The following is a 19558-nucleotide window of genomic DNA, read 5'->3' as shown; positions in this document are numbered from 1 at the left end:
AATGATTTGGCACAATACACAGTACCAGGAAGCAAGTAAGCTGATACCTTTCATTGGACCAACTTCTGTTGATTCAGTTGTTGGCCACTTCACTAGTCTTCTACCATCAGTGCTATACAATAAAATAAGGTGTGGCTAAGCGGAAAGCAAAGGAATTGCAGCTTGCAACTCGAAAGCCGAGTTATAAAAAGAGCAATTTGAAAAAAATCATAATTGTGATTGAGGTCAATATTCATTACCAGCCTTCAAACTTTAGATATTTATGCACATATTCTGCTCCTTCTGTCCTATATTTATCAATTCTTGGGGCAACCATTTTAACTTAAGAAAATGGTTTTAAAAGCCCAAGATGACAGAGGACATACCAGAGAGACAGGCATGATGGGATGGTTACTTCTGAAACAATGCTGTGTATTACTGATTAGAAGGAGTTGCAGTCAACTCTAATGCCTCCTTGTGTTCTCATATAACCAGACTTAAAATCTGGCTTTTTAAAAATATGATGTTTTGGATGTCCTAGAGCTGGGTAATTTGGGGGTCTGGGGCCTGCAGAATTCTAATGACTAGGACTCCACCCCATTAAAAAAAAAACCTTGCTTCTGCCATCCGTCCCAAAAAGATACTGGTTTCTCTGCTCTTCATTGGTCAGAACAGAGACTACTTGAAACCCCGATCTGAGTCTATAGGTAGGTGGTGTTGCCTCCCTTTCTGCTGACTGGAGCTTTGCCCTGAGGGCTGTTTCTTTTGGTGTTTCCTGTCAAAGCAGCATTAAAACATCCCCAACTAAATTGTTTCCCTCCGATCTGAGGCATAGATACAAGTACCCTTTTGTCTCCCCTTCCCAGTCTGTCAAAACACACGTTTTAGCCACATTCTTGTGCCCTATTTGTTGTCTTCTTCCCTATTCCTTTGCAGCTCTCCCTTCCCCGTCTTCTCTGAAGCACCTCTCCCAAAAGCACCCCACCCTGTCTACCTGCCTTCAAGGATTCTCGTTTAGCCCTTGGTGTTCAAGAATTTTAAAAAATGTAAGGGATCCCAGCAAACTGGAAATGACATGTTTCAAACTTTAAATAGAGAGATGCTTATTTCAGCTACTTAGCAGTGAGAGATGGGCACAGTTCTGCTTTAGCCTCGAATATATGTTCAAGGGTTTCAATAATAAACCCTGGGCTAGTTGTGTTGGATTTTCTACCACCAACTTAGACAAGTTGCTTTCTCTCAAGCCTGTAAAGATGGGATGAAATGAATATGGGACAGTTGAGGTAGGTGGGCATAGATTAGGGTTGCCAACTCCAGGATGGGAAATCCCTGGAGATTTGGAGGTGGAACCCAGGGAAGGTGGGGTTTGAGGAGGAGAGGGACCTCAGTGGGGTGTAATGCCATAAAGTCCTCTCTCCAAAGCAGCCATTTTCTCCAGGGGAACTGATCTCTGTTGCCTGAATATCAGTTGTAAATCTGGGAGATCTCCAGGCTGCGCATAGGGGTTGGCAACTTTAGACTGAACTATCGCTTTTTGGCAATACCAGTCAACCATTTGTCGTAGTGCCTACAAAGTCAATCATACAACTAAACCCCTGAATTGCAAGGTAGCTAAACGATTTAGGAGAAGTCCAAAAGGAAATGAACAGTGTTTGTTTGTGGCCTCGTGATTCTTCCTCCACACACAGCATAGTGCCTGCTTGTGCGCTTAATATCCTTCGATTGGATTCCCTCCAGAATGTACTTCTACACCTTGCATAATGTTCTTAAGTATACTTGCACAAAACTGAGGGGACTCCCAATACAAGAATTTAAATGCTTTAATTTCCTGATTCGTCTTAGGGCAGGTTTGAGTTAATGTTATGGGAGGAGGAAATCTATCAATCTTTTCAGTTGACAGAGTGCTTATAAAACTGCTTCAATGCCACAAATTAATGCAAGCAGTGGAAATGACTTTGTGTTGACATTTAAAACTACCATGCAACTGTTGGAACATAATATTGTTCATAGCTTGAAAGTTTAAGCCAGCAACCCCCAGCATTGTGCCCATCAGTATGTTACCTGGTGCCTGCTTCCTGACCCCTTTCCCATCTCTTTTTTATCCATTTTCGCATTCATTTCTCCTTTGCTGTGTTACTCTCCCTCCTTTCCCAGTGTTTTCTTTGTCACCTTTTTGTTTCCCTTTCCCCCTCTTTCTCTGCTAATTTTCTCTCCAGAGTCTTTAATCTCCACCCCTCACCGTTCTTCCAGCCTGATTTGAGGGATGCTAACAACAACAGGAGGATTGGGAGTGTTCAGCTACCTTCTCTAATGTCTGAACACAGCTTAAAGGAGAGGTTCTCGAAGTATGGGTCAGGAAGGATGCAAAAGTGGGCCATAACCAGGGCTTTTTTTCAGGGGAAACATGGGGGAACGGAGTTCCGGCACCTCTTGAAAATACTCGGCAATAGTGCTTGAAAATATGATTTCAAAGAATCCTGAGTGTTTCTTCCTCGTTTCCCTTTTGAGAGTTCCGCCACCTCTTTTCCCAGAAAAAAAACCCTGGCCATAACTGTCTGGTAGGAAAGGGGAAGGTGTCTGCAGATGTGACATGATTTAGGGATTAAACTCTTTGGATTAAATGTTTTTACATGGATATACATACATTGCACTAAATTTACTAATTGCTATTCTGGAATAGCATTTTCTTCCCAAATGGAAACGATGCATGGTTTTCCCATTCTGACAATCCTGTGGCCTGCTATATCAGCAAATAAGTGATTGATTAATGTATCCTGACAAATGTATCAACATATCATACCCATAAACCATAACCATAAGGAGAGAGAGGCTCTGGGGCAAATCCAGTCCAGCGTGATGTACTGGTCAGAGTGAATGACAAGGATCTTGGAACCTAAGTTCCAATCCCCACTTTGCCTTGGAAGCTTGCTGGATGACTTTGGGCCATTCACTCACTCCCAGCATCACCTACCTCATAGGGTTGTTGTGAGGGTAAAATGGAAGAGAAGCCACTTGGGACCCCATTGAAATATAAATGAAGTAAGTAAAATAAATATTTAGGAATGGGACTGTTTAATAAATTACAAAGACAAGTATTTCTTTTGCTATGATCAAGTGATCTATGTACAATATTATTATGTCCAAGGATATTGATGTGAATTTCTACATAATCCAATAATTTGCTACTCTGGTGGAGGTGCCATTGCAAGCAGGATGTATGTCAGCAGGATGCAAACCTGAAGCTACAGGGACTTTATGCATTGTTGACCTGCTGAGCTATTGTGTTCTAAGAAGGTGTGTCCTACATTACAGACCAAAGCTGAACATTTACAGGAAAACATTCCAATAGTTGCTTTTATTTTATTTCAAAAGTTTTGCAATGCTTGCAGGAACCGAAGGATTGAATGTCTAATTTATAACGATGCACTTTGTCCTTTATTACATGCTGCTGTGTTTATAAAAATCCATAGCAGAAATACAATCATAAAGTTCTTTCTTCCAGATGCCCCTGCTACTACCAATCTGACTTCTGGTAGCACAGCACATGCCACTTGTGGTCCTTAACTGGAGATTTGTCTCTTATCCTATGCCCTTTAATTTTTCAAGAAGTCATCTTGCTTCTACCAGTAATCTTAGTTTTGTGTAAAAACCTTCAGACATCACTCCCACTCTTAATTTCCATCAGCCATAAACATTAAGTTATTTGACCCTAATCATATGTTCCTTAATAAACAAGTTAATAGGGTGCCACTTTGGGGATATGTCTGGCCCTGCCAGCAATATACTAACACCCCATAATGGGTTTATTTCTTGTTTATGACACTCATTTCCTTCATATCCTCTCTTTTTGTTTTTGTCAGTTTAAATCCTTTATTAATTATGTTGCTATTAATGCAATATCTTCCTTATTCTTTGCTGGGTCTCCTGCTACTACAGCAATGCTAGAAGTCCCCATCCCCTTTTCTTGTTATACAGCAATTTTAAACTTGTCTATTACCTTTCCCTATCCCTAGAAATAAACGAGTGCCCACAAATGCATGAGTTCTGTTGTTTTGGTTCCTTCTTTGCAAGGAAAGAAATCTGTAATGATAAGATGCAGTTTTGCATCTTTTTAAAAAGAAATACACTTCTTGTTTTAATTTTTGATATTGTTTTTGTCTTGCATATATTCTACAAGAAAAAAAGGACAGTTACTCTGAAATACTTTGACAATATAGCTTTTTATTAGCTTGCAACAAATGGAAAATATAGTAAAATCCACTCTGGGCTGGTGCAGATACAGTGCTGGCTCCCTGCAGACCAAGGCTAATAAGCTGGGAGCCAGCTCCTCCTCTAACCACTGTTAAGCAGTTTACCAGCTATGATGTTAGCTGCTGTGGAGGTTTACTGGGGAGAGGGGTGTGGAAGTGCTCCTGCGCTCTGCAGCAGCCAGATTTGGGCCGATTCAGCCAGATTCGGGCCCGCTTTGGGCTGATTCGGGCCAATTTCAGCCCAATTCAGGCTGAAATGGGCCTGATTTGGGCTGCTGTGGAGCATGCTGCACCGCCCAGGAGCACACCCGGGGAGGCGCATTCCCCCCCCCGCCATCCAGGTAAGCAGGGGAGGGGGATGGAAGGGGGGCAGGGAATCCCTGCCCTGCCCCCAGTGGGGAACTGGCAATCCTACAGACATGTCAGTTCATTCCTAGATATCCAGATCAGGAATGGCAGCAGAAGGAGCCAATTGAATCCGTTTTGGCAGCAAGCGGAAGCTTCTGGTCGTCTGCCCCAGTGAGTACTCCTTATGCCAAATGCAATTAATAAAAATCCATTTGATCTATATGTTGTGTTGCTATCTCATGTAACTCTGCAGCACACAACTATTAAAGAAGTAATTGAAAACAACCAGGCACTTCACATTTGATTATATGCTTTGAAACTTTGATTCTATGAGCTTCTGCAAATTTATTTAAAATTGCATCACTTAAAAGTGACTTTGCACTAGGGTTGCCAGCCTCCAGGTGGTGGCTGGAGATCTCCTGGAATTACAACTGATCTCCAGGTGACAGAGATCCATTCCCCTGGAGAAAATGGCTGCTTTGGAGGGTGGACTCTATGGCATTATACCATTCTGAGGCCTCTCCCCTCCCCAAACCACGCCGTCTCCAGGCTCCACCCCCAAAATCTCCAAGAATTTCTCAACCTGGACCTGGCAACCCTACTTTGTACAGCTAGTTCAATCCTCACTAAACAGGGACTGAAACTCCTTAAGTCAGATCCTTCACCACCTGAAATTGCTGCTGTTGCTGGCACTGCGTAGTTACTCAAATAGGATCTATGTCACTGTTGGTTAGACTTGGCGTAAATTGAATGCCAATTCCTCTAGTGACTTCAGAACTGGACGGCTTCAACCCGTGCAAAAAGGCCATAGTAGTTTTGTGGGTAATTTCCACTTCACCAGTAACAACCAAGTCCTAGCCAGCACTGTGTGGGCCAAGTCTTGTCCAGCTGGGCCTCTGAGGTATGGATGAAGTCAGCTATGTTCTCTAGGTTTGGGTTGAAGATTACAGCTGTTCTATTGTAACATTTAGTATCTGAATTGAACAGCCAGAGTTCCCGGAGTAATTCCTGCATTTGTCTGTACTTATTGGTCTGCTGAAAATATAAACATGCTTCATACACAAATGTTTTGGCAATCTCTGTTTATCTTTGGGGTTGATAAGTAATAAAGAACACAGCTTTTAAAAAATAAATGTCCACAAAAGTATGGAGAAGTGACACTACCAACAAGATTTTTTTTAAAAAAAGTCTTGATGAGATAATATCTTTTTTCAATCTTTGTCAAACAAATACTAAATGTTGCCTGGTTATCATTTGCCTTCAATGGACCAAGTGCAAACCTAACACCAAACTGAAGTTGAGCACTATGTGCATGAACCTTGAAGGAGTTCTAGGTTCCCTTGCAAGATCCTTTCTTCTCCTTTTTCCCCTCACAGCCAGTAAGCTTATTCGGTACTTCCACTTTTGTGGCATTGTTTGCTGTCTTACATCTGAACCAGCGGACTGTCATTTTATGCTTGCCGCTGGTGTCTCAGATTCCCACGGCGCTTTGTTCCCAGTTTGGAATCCTGGTTTGCAGGCTAAGTTCAAACTGTATTTCACTGTTTTGGCAGCAATCAGCACCTTTCCCACCAAAGCAGAAGTAACTAATTAGCTCACTGGGTTGGAGGGAAAAGAGCTGAGTGACCCTGAAGTTCACGCAGTAGCCAATGTATAATTTGGCATTAAGTCTGAACCAAGCCAAAATGACTACGGCCGTTTCCACACGTCCTTATAGGAACGACTCACTCACGAAACTCTGGCAGCTTTCCCCCACAATTCCAGACATCTCCATTTGCAAAATGCTTGCAGGCACCGTTTATTCGGCATCTTTTCTGGGACTGCACTTTCCCTGGACTTTTCTTTTGCCGCAGGCTAACGGAGCGTTTCTTCTGCGTTCTTGGGCATGTGAATGGTTAGAGCGCTGAGGAATCATGTTATCAATGCCCACCTATTCTCCTGAAGCTCTCAGCATGCAATCGCACATGTGCAGAGCAAAAATAAATAAATTGAAAGGGAGGTGGGCGACAATGACAAAAGTGCTCAACCTCCCCTCCCAAACTGCAAGGTAAGCACTTTTGGGGAGTTTTCGGAACGACTCAGCAAAACACACACAAAAAACAGGCAAAGGATGGGAATGACCAGCTGTGTGGAAACAGCCTACTTTTATTCGTTCATTTTATTTTTGTATTTATTTTGCTTCATTTATGCCCCACCTTTCTCCCCCGTGGGGAATCCAAATGGCTTTTATCATGTTCCTCTTCTCAGTTTTATCCCCACAGCAGCCCTGCAATATAGGCCAGGCTGAGAGTGTGTCACTGGCCCAGGGGCACTCAGTGAGCTTCCATGGCAGAGTGGGGCTTGAACCTAGAGCTCCCAGAGGATACTCTGGGAGACGAAATACTACACTACTCTGGCTCTCAGGCATTATTGCCCTTTTGTGTGATGACATGGAAGAAGCATCTATAAGGAAACAAATTTGAATTGTTTTCTTTTTAATGGGGTCAGTGGCCTGATCTGTAAAATAGTGTGTGGCTGTGCAGAAAAACAAGTCACTGTGCGTAGTTGTTACGGCACCAGAGTGTGTTTGGAGAGACCCAGGTTCAGGTCTCCCCCCCACACGGCCTAAAAGCTCACTCAATGTCCCTTGGGCCGGCCACTCATTCTCTCTCAGCCTAACCTACCTCAAAAGATTGTTGTAAGGATAAAACGGAGAAGGGCGAAATGTGGAGTTGGTTCCAACCAGCTTTTCTGCTGGTGGAAAGGGAAGGTGGGCCCCCCTTTCCACACCCCAAAAGCTACGATGGGACCTGTATGGAGAAAAGCCATGAGCCACAAGGGCTACACTAAGGAAGGGAATTGGATGCGATGGAATGAAAAATCTGGCTGGATCCTGCCCAGGTTGCACTGCTCTGATCTCCTTGGAAGAAGGATGGGATAGAAGTGTAATAATAACAGATAAAAGGATGATGGTGCTGGATCGAGTGTGTGGTGAAACAGATTTGTTCGACAAGGATTTTGAGGGGTAGTAAATCACTGCTGCCACCTTGTTTTGCTTTGACAGTATTAAGGTTATAAATTCTGGGATGGGGGTTGGGGTAGAACAACAGCTAAGCAAAGGCATTGTTGTGTGGACCAATTTTATCATGTATCAACAAGGCATTCCTGGAATGGATTCCTAGAGCAATGAAATAAAGACGGAAAGACAGTTTACAATCTGCACTTTTTAAAAAATAGTTTTAATTTATTGTAATGTCAATGGTAAAGCGATTTCTTAAATAGTTCGTTTAAATATTATTTCTGTAGCTTTTCATGTATATTGCCAGTTTCATTTTTTTGTTTTTACTGCATAGATTCCCTTTTTAGTTTTTCATAAGTTGTTTTTGTAACACAGTTAAATTTAGCATTTGGATTTAAGAGAAAAGTGGAGTACCATTAATTTCATTCCTTTAGATAACTAGGTTGTACATTTGGCCATACATTCCCCAAGAGAACAGTGAGATTTGAAAAATCTATTGCCACCCAACCTTGTGTTTATTTCTGTTTAATACTTTAGTCTTTATCATGTGTTTAAAAACCACATCTGGCATCTGTTTAATACAGAAGCAGTTTCAGGAGAGGAAAATCCAAAATTCCTCTAGATCAGTACAAGGCCCCTGTATAACTTTGTTGTTTTATAAAATTAATTTTGTTGTTAGCAGCCTGTAATGTCCCACTACATTTCTCTTTGCAAGCATTTGAATTTTCTGATTCTTTAATATTTTCCCCAAGCCTCTTTGTTAGGAGAACAAGGCATTTTTCTTTGTCAGGAAACATGATTATGTAAATAAAAGGGGGATTTGCTTAGGAAAAAAATCATGCCTTTTAATACCATAAATATGTTCTTGTCGTAAAGCAAAATAAAATGCAACACTTGCATTTTTGTTTGTGTGTGTGCGTTATAAACCAAAATGGTCAACCGCGGAAATCAGTTTGGCTTTCTCTGAAACAGCTGTACCTGATAAATAGGTTTTTTGATGACAGAATTATAGGGTCTCATTTTCAGATGGTAAGATTAACCCTGATTTCTTGAGCAGTACAGGTCACTGGTTGCTTCTGAAAAGTGATTTTGTAGGAATTGGCTTTTGCTACATTTGCTTTTGTCCATGTATAAATGTTGTGCCCAGTGAAAAATCCAGTTTCGTTTCAGCTTTCGTTTCAGTCCCATTTTCTGTCTTGGAAATCTGTTTTTTTAAAAGAAAATACTGTTTCCTAAAACAATATAAACTTGAAATATTTAGAAGTTCCACATTTCATGATTTTGGCTGCCAGCATCAATTTTTTTTGGCCTCATACCGGTGCAGGGTAAAAAAACATTATGCTCCAGCATCAACACTGTAGTCTGAAGCTTGGGCATTAAAATGCATACACCATATTTAGTCATACATGTATAATTTGAGGAAAGGATATTGAGAACACAGTGATGGCTTTCTCTGTTGTGGCATTGATTGCAGAATGCCCTCTCCAGACATGTTCGCCTGCCCCCCCTCTCCTGCATTGCCACGGTGCCAGGTAAAAGTAGTAACATTCTTACTGGTTTTAAAGCAAAACCTGGCTTTAAATTTGTTTGGGTTCTCTGATCCAGAGGAGTTCGCCATGTTAGTCTGTAGTAGCAAAATCGAAAAGAGTCCAGTAGCACCTTTAAGACTAACTAACTTTGCTGTAGCATAAGCTTTCGAGAATCACAGTTCTCTTCTTCAGATGTGTGGGTTCTCTCTCTGTGTTGTTGGGGCTGCTGCTTTTATTTTTATTATTGTTGCCATTCTTAGGATGTTGACTGTTCTTTAACATGGTTGATGTTGCTTGTTTTGTTCCGCAGAATGTGATGGAACAATTCAACCCAGGGCTGCGGAACTTAATAAACCTGGGGAAAAACTATGAAAAAACAGTTAACGGTAAGTCTCCCTTTTTGCCATATTAACATGCGGATTGACATAATATTCATAGTTTCCATAGCACTGAAGTATAGTGACTGCCTTGAAAATAAATACCCAAGCCCGCTTGCCATTGCACACCTATGTTAACTATTTGTGGCTACAGATGACCTGGGGTGGGAAAGTGCCATGGTCTAGGCTGGTCTTGTCAGATCTCGGAAGTGAAGCAGGGTCGGTACTTGGATGAGGGACCACTGAGGAATGGCAAACCCCCTCTGCTTCTCACTTGCCTTGGGGTTGGGGTTGCTGTGAGTCAGTTGTGACCTGAAAGAAACAAAGGTCCCTAGCCATTACTTGATGTTAAAGCCTTGGTCTCAGGCAGAGTTAACTCTTTCTGGCCTAGCTCTTAGAGTTCATAAAAACGTCTCAACAGACTGACTAGTTTTTGTTGTTGTTTGTATTTTTGCTTTATTTTGTTTGCATAGAGTGACAAACTCATTTGTCACTCCGATTCATATTGCGCGATGAGAACTGGCTTCTAGTGTCAGAAGTTTCAAATTCATTCTAGCGTGTGATTTATTGCTGATCTCGTTTCATTTTTATAGCATTTTTCATGGAGTTTCTTTAGGAATTCCTTTAGGAGTTTAGGTCAAAAGGATTTGGCTTCTGTTGTTTCTCATTTACCATGGAGAGCCTGTACATATTTTGTACGAAGAGCTTTGGAAATTCAGCTTGCCCTGTCATTAATCTTTTTTGTTTTTAAGTACTCTTCAGTGTACAAAGTACTTAACAATATTTGTCTGCAGGAAGAATGTGGAGGGCCGGGGAGGTTGGTTGTATGGGAGTTAAAGGCAAGATTAAAATAGGACTGATGATGCTAAAACTTTGGAATTCAGTGCTGTGACCTTTTTCAGTTGGGTAGTCTTTCACCCCCTTTTGACCCTACGTGTTTGTTCCCTCATGCCTGCCCTAAAGTGCCTCGATAGCATCCTTGCAGTGCTGGTGCAATACTGATGCTTTGTGATGTTGCAAAAGATGATTAAATAATGAGTCATAACTGTCTCTGGATGTGAAACTTTTAAGAAAGTCAAAATGACTCATCTGGGCATGCGTGGGCCAGCAAGTAGGATTGTGGACATTTTCATGAGCCTCGTCACCTTGGGCTTTGTTTGCGTGCAGGATAAGCCCTGTTTGCTGGGGTACTAGCAAGCCTAACAATGCAGTCCTAAACAGAGTTTCTAAGCCCAGTGAAATGTGGGCTTAGACTGGAGTAACTCTGTTTAGGATTGCACCGTTAGGATAGACCACTGGTGATATTAGAAGAGCTAAATCAGTTTGAAAGGCTGCAAGTCTAATGCACAATGTAACTCAGCAGTAAGTTCTCTTTTATCTAGTGAAGTTTACTCTCAGGAAAGTGTACTTAGGGTTTCAGCCTTAGTTTAGTGGCACCACTGCTAAAACAAAGATCCATTCAGTTTCTTTTGACTTCATTCATGCACCTCTCTTCATGGCAGAGAAGATGGCCTTGTTTGGGGTATGTGTGAGCTCATATCACATGGTTTATCCCATGGTGCAATGCAGAGCTTTGAGAAGCTGGTAAAAGAAATGCACGTGGCTTTCTTCCAGTGAGCCTGTGGGACATATTTTTCCACTTATAGTGCTCTTTTGAAACTACTAAATTAAAACATGATGGAGACAGATGAGAGAATCTGATTTGTCTCAAACATCCATTTATATCCCATTAACTTTACATTTTTTTTAACTGAACGCTCTGCTCTTTAAATAGGATAAAAGGAAATGTATGATATAAACAGTTCTTCATGCTAGCTTTTAAGTGTGTGTTTTAGGGAAAAGTTCATTATAATCTGACAAGGCAGTCAGCTTTCTGCACAGAAGAACTTCAGTATTTTGGCTGGTCAAATTGTTGATAGGAATAAATGTCCTAATTATGTACGGTACTTCATACTTCCATAGCAGCAGCTCTGAAGAAATTGATTGTAGGCTTTGTACAGCATGTCAGGAACCTGTTTCTTTTATAAGTAGCTTTGTGTACTGTGTTCATTTTTCACAATGTTTCTGCATCAGAACTATACAAAAGTACATATTTGCTTGTTTGCTAAACCCTACGTGTTGCAAGAAATTTTGAGTGATTGGTGTGTGACAAACTGTTCTGGTCTACGAGTAATTTGTTACCCCCCCCCTAAATCTATAAATTAGCCCTCTGTGTGTAGCCCCCTTGGCACTCCTTACAGTTCACTAGATGATGAAACAGTAGTTTGTTCCATTGTACACGCATGGAATGCAGTACAGCATATGAACAGTAAGATTTTTCTATGTGCCTTGTTCATTGAATAGTAATCCTTGGACATAAAGGCAAAGCCATCATGTCCCAGTGCAGCCCTCAGTCATGCGCCTTGGATTTCCATGAAGTTGCTACAACCTTGAGGGCTATTATTTGGTCATGTGAACTGGCCCTTAAAAAACAGTGCCCTGATCTCCCCACCCCCATTTTAAGGCTTTGAGAACACATTGCCTCCAAACTCTGCTAACTCTCCCTACCCTCAAGGAAATTTAATTCAGATTTGAAAAAAGTATCAAAGACTTCAGCTATTTACAGACTGGAAATGTTTTCCATTTTGCCCTGGGTCAGACTGGCTTCCTCGCAGAAAATTTAGTCTGCGTTTTTCCTGTATGACAGCATAGCAGAACTGCAATTCTGTGATGGTTGATGCTGTACTTGAAAATGGTTTTGCTGAACCTGTAATGGAACAGGATACAGGGAGAGTCAGCAGCACCTGCCGTGGATTATTTATTGGCTGCTTATCAGCAGCTTTGGAAGGTATGAAGCGATGACACATTCAGAAAACTGGATTTCCATGAAAAAAGAGAGATGTAAAGAATCTATATGGCCCTTCTCTACTTGGCTGACAGCCATCTAGCTCGCTCATCTTTGGGAGGGCCTGTGGCTTACCAAGAGAGCATCTGCAGAAGGTCCCAGGTTCGATCCCCGGTATCTCTAGTTAAAGGGTTTCATGTTGCAGGTGTTGGAGAGCATATTTCTCAACCTGAGACTGGAAGAGCAGCTGCCAGTTAGACAATATGGAGCTGGATGGACCAATGGCCTGTCTCTGTATAAGACAGCTTCATATGTTCCTAGCTTCTAAGAACACAGTTAATATAAGAGGGAGTGGCATTCAAGAGTTGCAATTTCTGGTTTATAAACCTTATCTTGTTGCCCTTTACAGTGTTATGGTCCTCCCTTTTAAGGCTCCTTCATGTCCCTGCCCCTGACTAGATCTGTTTCCTCTTTCTTTCCATATTACGATATAAAACTTAAGCCCTACTTAGGGTTGCCAGCCTCCACGTAGGGGCTGGAGATCTCCCAGAATTACAACTGGTCTCCAGGCCACAGCGATCTGTTCCCCTGGAGAAAATGGCTACTTTGGGGGCTGGACTCTATGAAATTATGCCATGCCAAGGTCCTTTCCCTCCCCAAACCCCACTTTCTCCAGGTTTTACCCCCCCCCCCCCCAGATCTCCAGGAATTTCCTAAATTGGAGCTGGCAGCCCTAGCCCTACTGATTCCTCCCACTCTCATCTCTCTGTCTTACACATTTATTCTGCCAGTTTCTGACCCTGAGTTTTGCTTGTATTCACTGTTTTCTTCTAGATTCTTTCCTCAAAACCAATTAGAATTGTCTGGTATCAGGGTACCAACTGGAAGTTTCAGGATTTTAGCCACCTTTTCTGACTCTCAGGGGAAGGACTAAAGTCTGGGGGGGGCAGAGCCAGGGGAGGAGCTGCTTCTTCCTGGCTAGAAAACTGTTGCTATTATCTCGTCTTGTGTGCATCGTGCTGCATCCTGATCGATCTCTCCTCTGACACATCCTATGCTGGCCTGGCCCCTTCCCCTACCAGGAACTTCCCTTACTGGAACTCCCAGGTTCCAGCTCCTGGGTCTGATTATTCAGCAACCCCCCCACCCCCTAATATCAACAAAACGTCATTTTCTCACCTTATCCGCAACTGCTGCCTCCCAGGCCCTACGTTGTTGTTACTTCCTGACTTTCTGCTCCCTCACCTGATGGTTTAAGGTAGATTATAAGTAGGGCTGTTCAAAGATCTCTTAGTGAATTAATCATGTTGCTTTAAATTAATCATATCGGTATACATTTGCACCTGGAAACAGAACAACTGTTATCTAAAATATTTATAGGCTGCTTTTTCCTACATTGGCATCATAATTATTAGATCATGCCAACTGCAACGTACGTGCCTCTTGGAAGAGGCATTCCTTCTTGGGCATGAGAGGCGAAAAAGAATGCTTCTTCCAAGATGGTGCCTGCCATCCATGGCTTTGTAGGTACTTAAACTAAACAACAGCAGCCACAACAACAACAGGTTCCCAAAAAATCAGGAGCATCTTTTTAATATGTCAAAATGTGTTAAATCAATCAGTGGATGTTATTGGTAAACAGATCTGTTCCAAGTGCCCAGAAGATCTAGGGAAAACAGATTTTGATGGATAATGCCACTTTCATGTGTGTATTTGCCTTCTGGTTACTATCTAGTTTAAATTCTGTTTTTGTGACCCATGTATCAGAATACACATTGGTATTTAAATCATAAATGCAAAATAACATGGAAATAATTTACAGAGAACAACCAAACTCAGTAATACCTCTCATATGTTATTGCTTCCTTGAAACAGCTGAACTGTGTCTGAAATATATTGGTACAGAATTATGTGTGTGTGGGGGGGGTGTCGTTTGCTTCCCCTCTCCCACTTTTCTTTGAAAACAAGGTGCTTCTCTTCTTCTGACCTCTAATCTTTAATCAAACTCCTTGAGAGTTCTTACCCTTTTTAAATATTGAAATTACCTGTAGCTTAGAAAGTACCATTACATAAGGCATTCTTGTGGTTAGCTGTGTTACACTGAACTTGGTGATTAAGGAAATGCATTGAATTGTAAGCTGGTGGCATTTATTCAGTATTATTAACAGCCTTTTTCTAGATTTGATTGTCCTTGGAAACAGATTTTACAATTAAATATAGGTGCAAATCTGTTTACAGAATACTATCCATTGTGTTCTTATAAGCAATAGCATAATAATAATAATAATAACAACAACAACAACAACAACAACATTCAATTTATATACCGCCCTTCAAGACAACTTAACACCCACTCAGTTGTTTACAAAGTGTGTTATTATTATCTTCACGACCATCACCCTGTGTAGTTGGTAGGGCTGAGAGAAGCTGTGACTGACCTAAGGTCACCCAACTGGTTTCCAAGCTGAAAAGTGGGAAATCAAACCCAATTCTCCAGATTAGAGTCCTGCCGCTCTTAACCACTACACTACACCAAACTGGCTCTCTATGTGAATTTGTCTTAGGTCTGTTCAAATAATCTGGGAGTAACAATAAATGGGGATGTTATTTTAGTAGTTGTTGTTTACACTGAGCTCTAATTCTATAATCTGAGTCAAATTGCTTTATTCTTCGGTTATCCTGTGCTGTCTGATTGCACTGTTTTATATCCTGTAATCTGCCTTGAGTCCCAGCAAGAAAGATGGACTATAAATAAATAGGTACAGTGATTTTCCATGGACAAAAAGTAGAAGTTGTCCTTGGTAAATAAGAACAGTTGAGTATATTTGGGTATATTTAGTGGGATGACACATGCACACTTTATGTTCACTAAAAATGAAAGTTGAATGTTTTAAAGCACATCATTGGGTTTGCTTTTAAGAACATCTGACTTGTTTTTTTCATTACATACAATTTTAATAATATATTGCCAAGAGAAATCTCATGTCTGTTTTCAGCTTCTGTTGATATGTTCTATAGTCCATATACAATACAATTTATCAGCTATATGCTTTTTTCATTAAGACTCCCTTCCTCATGGGACATAGATAAATAGATTTATAACATGCTTTATACGTTTAGGTTAAATAGTTATTTTACTCCATTTCCAAATCTCTTTCTCTAGCCATGATTCTTGCGGGAAGAGCTTACTATGATGGTGTTGCAAAAATAGGAGACATAGCAGTCGCATCGCCAGTATCTAAAGAATTGGGTAAGTGTATCAGATTATTCAGTTAAACTGTAGAATTCTTTTTGACTGCTGATGCGTGCAACTAAATTGGAGCCACCTCTCTTATGCTAACTTAACTGGACAATTGACTGGGTGGAGAGAGACTGTAAGACTGTGGTAGTAACAGCCATGCAACTATTGGGAGATGTGGGAGGGAGGTACTTACAGCTGGGGAGGGGCAATTGGCATCCCCAGCTCAATGACATCACTGTCAGTGCAACACAGAAGTGACATTATTGTACTGGGGGTGACACTCTAGCATTTGCCCAATGCTCTGTGGCTTAACCAGAGAGTTTTGGGCAAATACTAGAGCATCACCCAACGTGATATTGTCACTTCTGGGTCACACTGGAAGCAACATTATCACACTGGAGGGGTGTCAACCCCCCCACTTTTGCAGGGGCATTTCTCCTGCTGCCCAACTGAGTGGCGGCAAACAATGGCAGTGGGTGGAAGTGGCAGGAAGTCTCTCACTATCCCAGGAGTCAGGGCAGCCCTACTGCTACCAAGCATACCTACCATACAGTTTGCCCTTTCCAAACCTGAGTTACATAGGAAATGTCATCATTTGAATTGGCAAATTCTTTTCATGAGCAAAGTGTGTATGTGTTTAATGCATGTCTATATTTGCATTTGTCAGCTAACCCAAATATCAGAAGTTTTAATCTACACTGCAAAGAATCTTGGGTACATCTCAATTTCAAATGTTGCCAGACAGAAAATAAAGCATCCCACTCTTAGCATTTTTTAAAAAATTGCAGGAGAAATTAGTGTTCCTGTGTTATTTCTTTTGGTTTTGATGACAGTTTGAATAGGATGATGAAAAAATAATTTTCCTCAGATTCCACACACATGCGTTCTTCCTCCCAATTTGTAGGTTTAAAATAGTTTGGCTTGGAAGAAGGAGCTGCCTGAAGAAAAAACAACAGCATATAAGGAATACAGAAAGCTATTGAAAGGGCTTGCATCTCTGTCATTTGTGTCTAGTTCAGGCTTGGACATTAGGCCTTAGGATTCGGAACGGCACACGGCCTTACCAGATTCTTTCAGTTATTGCAGAAGCATCTTGCTTTCATTTTGGGAACCATCACACGCAACTCCTGAACTGGGGCGGCGGGGAGAGAATTTTATGCCAAGGAAATAGTAAGGAGTACCTCATCCCAAAGCCTGATCTTTGCAAATCCCTAAACCCTAGTTTCAGTTGTAATTCTGAATTGAGCCACAATGTATCTTGTTAACAGGAAACTCGGCCCTTGTTCACTCGTCTGTAGTGAGTGAGGAACTTGTAATTCTTGAGTCATGCTTGGCCGCTGCGCTGCTTACCTTGCCTGTTTCCCTTTTAAAGCCATTGTGGTGTGGTTCTTTGCATTCTGTATTGAATCTTAGGGAGTGGCAGATAGGCAAACAGCAAAAAGCAAATAATTCATAAACCAAGTTACCTTCTTTGCTTTGCAAGTTATTTTAAGAAAGACTGGCCAGACACAACTGCAACTGCAGAACAAAATACCAAGAATATCAAAATGCCTTATGTGTTGGAAGCATATCAGTCCTTCGTACACAATACAGTGACTGGCATGTCTGGCAACTATTTTTATACAAGGCCTGCTATATATGGAAGTTTTTACAGAACTCCATATACAGGAAAAGCAGCTCTCTGCCCCCTCCCCTTCTCCATAAGGGTTGTTTGGCCAAACTAGACAAGACTGCATATTCGCTGGTTAAAGCTACCCCAACTTCGGCTATTTTTAGCCCTGGAAGGGGAAAAGCATAGACACCCTTTCCCTGTCTTTTTCTTCCTCCCTTCCAGGGTGAATAGCAGGTGGGGGGGCTGTGTTAGAAACTGTGTGTGAAGTAGATTAAACCAGTTCTTTCCCTGCACTGTGATCCCTCCCCAATGGCTACCATTTCCCTTTGAAAAACACTGGGCAGATCCCTTTCTGGATCTGCCCAGTGTTTCATCTAGTTTGGCACTAAATTCAGAAGTATGGAAGACAGTAAAGGAAGTTGAGATCAGGAAGGGAGTAACAAAATATTATTTTCTTTGGCAACTTTCATCTAGCAGGATTTTGTTGGAAAGCACAGGAATCTTATTTGCATGGCACGTATCATGCCTGGCTAGCTAACACTTTTGTTGTCATTGGTAGTGCTACTTTTATTAGAGGAATGCATATGAACATTTGTTAATATTAATCTCTCTAATACAATGACTTATAAGATAAATCTCATGCAATACACATACACTAAGAAATAGGCTACAGTGATTACAGTGGGATCCACTCTCAAGTACAGGAGTATATGGCTGCAGCATTACATTGAATTTTCACATACCTTCCATATACTAAAGTCAATCTCACTCACACTGTCTCTCTCTCTCTCACACACACACACACTCACGCTGACACTCACATAGCCCACTCACTCACAAAGGAGTAATGTACTGAACTCAGCCTTCAGGAAAGAAGCGGGGCTTTGAGAGTTTTGTTTTAGTTTTTCGTCGCTCTCAAAACTAATTAATAACCAATAACAGGCACTCAGGGAGGGGTTTTCAGTGTTGTCTTCAAAGCACAGTGGAAGGCTGTCTGGCTGCTGTCTCTTCTCCCTCTGGCCTAGGGTTGCTTTTTCCCTGGTGGGGGCAGGGGATCCCCCCACTCCCAGCCTCCTCCCCCCTGCCACCACTCACCTGGCCAGCAAGTGAAAAGGTACAAGAATGGGCCTCCTGGGGCGTGCTCCTTGCATGGCGCAACAATGTCACTAGGGTTGCCAGCTCCAGGTTGGGAAATTCCTGGAGATTTGGGGGGTGAAACCTGGAAAAGGCAGGGTTTGGGGAGGAAAAGGACCTCAGCATGGCATAATTCCATAGAGTCCACCCTCCAAAGTAGCCATTTTCTCCAGTTGAACTGATCTCTGTGGCCTGGAGATCAATTGTAATTCCAGGAGATCTCCAGCTACCACCTGGAGGCTGGCACCCCTAGATGTCACTCCCAGGAGTGACGTCATTGTGCAGGCCCCAGGAGTGCTCCTGGGCTTCAGCCTGTTTGGGGCCCAAATTGGCCAAGCGCAAAGCACAGGAGCATCCCTGACATCGTCGTGCCATACTGGGAGCGTGCGCACACTTCACACACAAGTGAAGATGTCAAAATGGTAAATGCTGGGTCCCACCACCTCCCCCACAATTGATAGCTGCGGGGGGTGGTCAGCCAGACTTTGCAGACGTGTATAAGAGTTGCCAACCTCTAGATGAGGCCTGGATATCTTGTGGAATTATAACTGATCTCCGTATTACAGAAGATCAGTTTCCTTGGAGAAAATAGCAGCTTTGGAGAGTGGGCTTTATGGCATTATACCCTGTAAGGTCCTTCCCACCCCAAATCTCCAGGAATTTCCCAAGCCAGAGTTGGCAGCCCTAAAGAGTACCCAATTGCTGATTGTTCTCTCTCTGGCCTTGGTGATGACAGTTCTTACCTTGGAGGAGAAGGAGCTTTCAGCGGGAGATTTTCAGTAGTATGGACTCAGCATGTATGTTATTGGAAATCACTTTTTGACTATGCGCACCAGCATATTGAGAGAAGGCCTGAGTTGAGCATCTAAATTGAGATTCTCTTACTTCAGCCACTTCAGTGTCCCCTATCCTCTTAAAAATGTACAACTTCCACTTGGGACATTGCTGTGTAATTGTCAAACAAAAGACCATAAAAGTTCTAGTGCAACATTTTTTATAGACATTGAAAAGATGGATTTGGACTCTCTCCAGTTAAATGCAGATAAAATGCTTGCTGTACAGATACAAAAGGTCAGAGAACTCTGGACAAAGAGCTGTCATATTTTTAGGAGTCTGCAAAAACCATCTTTAACGTTTATAATGAAGCCCTTGAAAAGAGCAAGGAAGCAGCATTGAAAAAATCAGCATCGCCCGAGCTAGGAATAGATTTAGTATCCAATTACTCTTTACAACATTGTCTTAATTTGCAAATTCAAGAGATGGAGT

General features: G+C 41.9%; 1 protein-coding gene across 2 annotated transcripts in view; it reads left to right on the top strand.

Moving 5' to 3' along the window:
* The window catches only part of BAIAP2L1 (BAR/IMD domain containing adaptor protein 2 like 1), a 66169-nt gene that overhangs the window by 6808 nt on the left and 39803 nt on the right, over positions 1 to 19558 (top strand). For both annotated transcript variants that reach the window (XM_054993282.1, XM_054993283.1), the window contains exons 2-3: positions 9415 to 9490; positions 15469 to 15555. In XM_054993282.1, coding sequence (XP_054849257.1) covers positions 9415 to 9490; positions 15469 to 15555 — 163 coding nt within the window. The remainder of the gene's footprint in view (positions 1 to 9414; positions 9491 to 15468; positions 15556 to 19558) is intronic.

This window comes from Eublepharis macularius, chromosome 12, assembly GCF_028583425.1.
Source record: "Eublepharis macularius isolate TG4126 chromosome 12, MPM_Emac_v1.0, whole genome shotgun sequence".
In the NCBI taxonomy this organism is placed as follows: Eukaryota; Metazoa; Chordata; class Lepidosauria; order Squamata; family Eublepharidae; genus Eublepharis; species Eublepharis macularius.
Note: the sequence above shows the minus strand (reverse complement) of the source record. Positions and strands in the feature narration are given on the sequence as shown.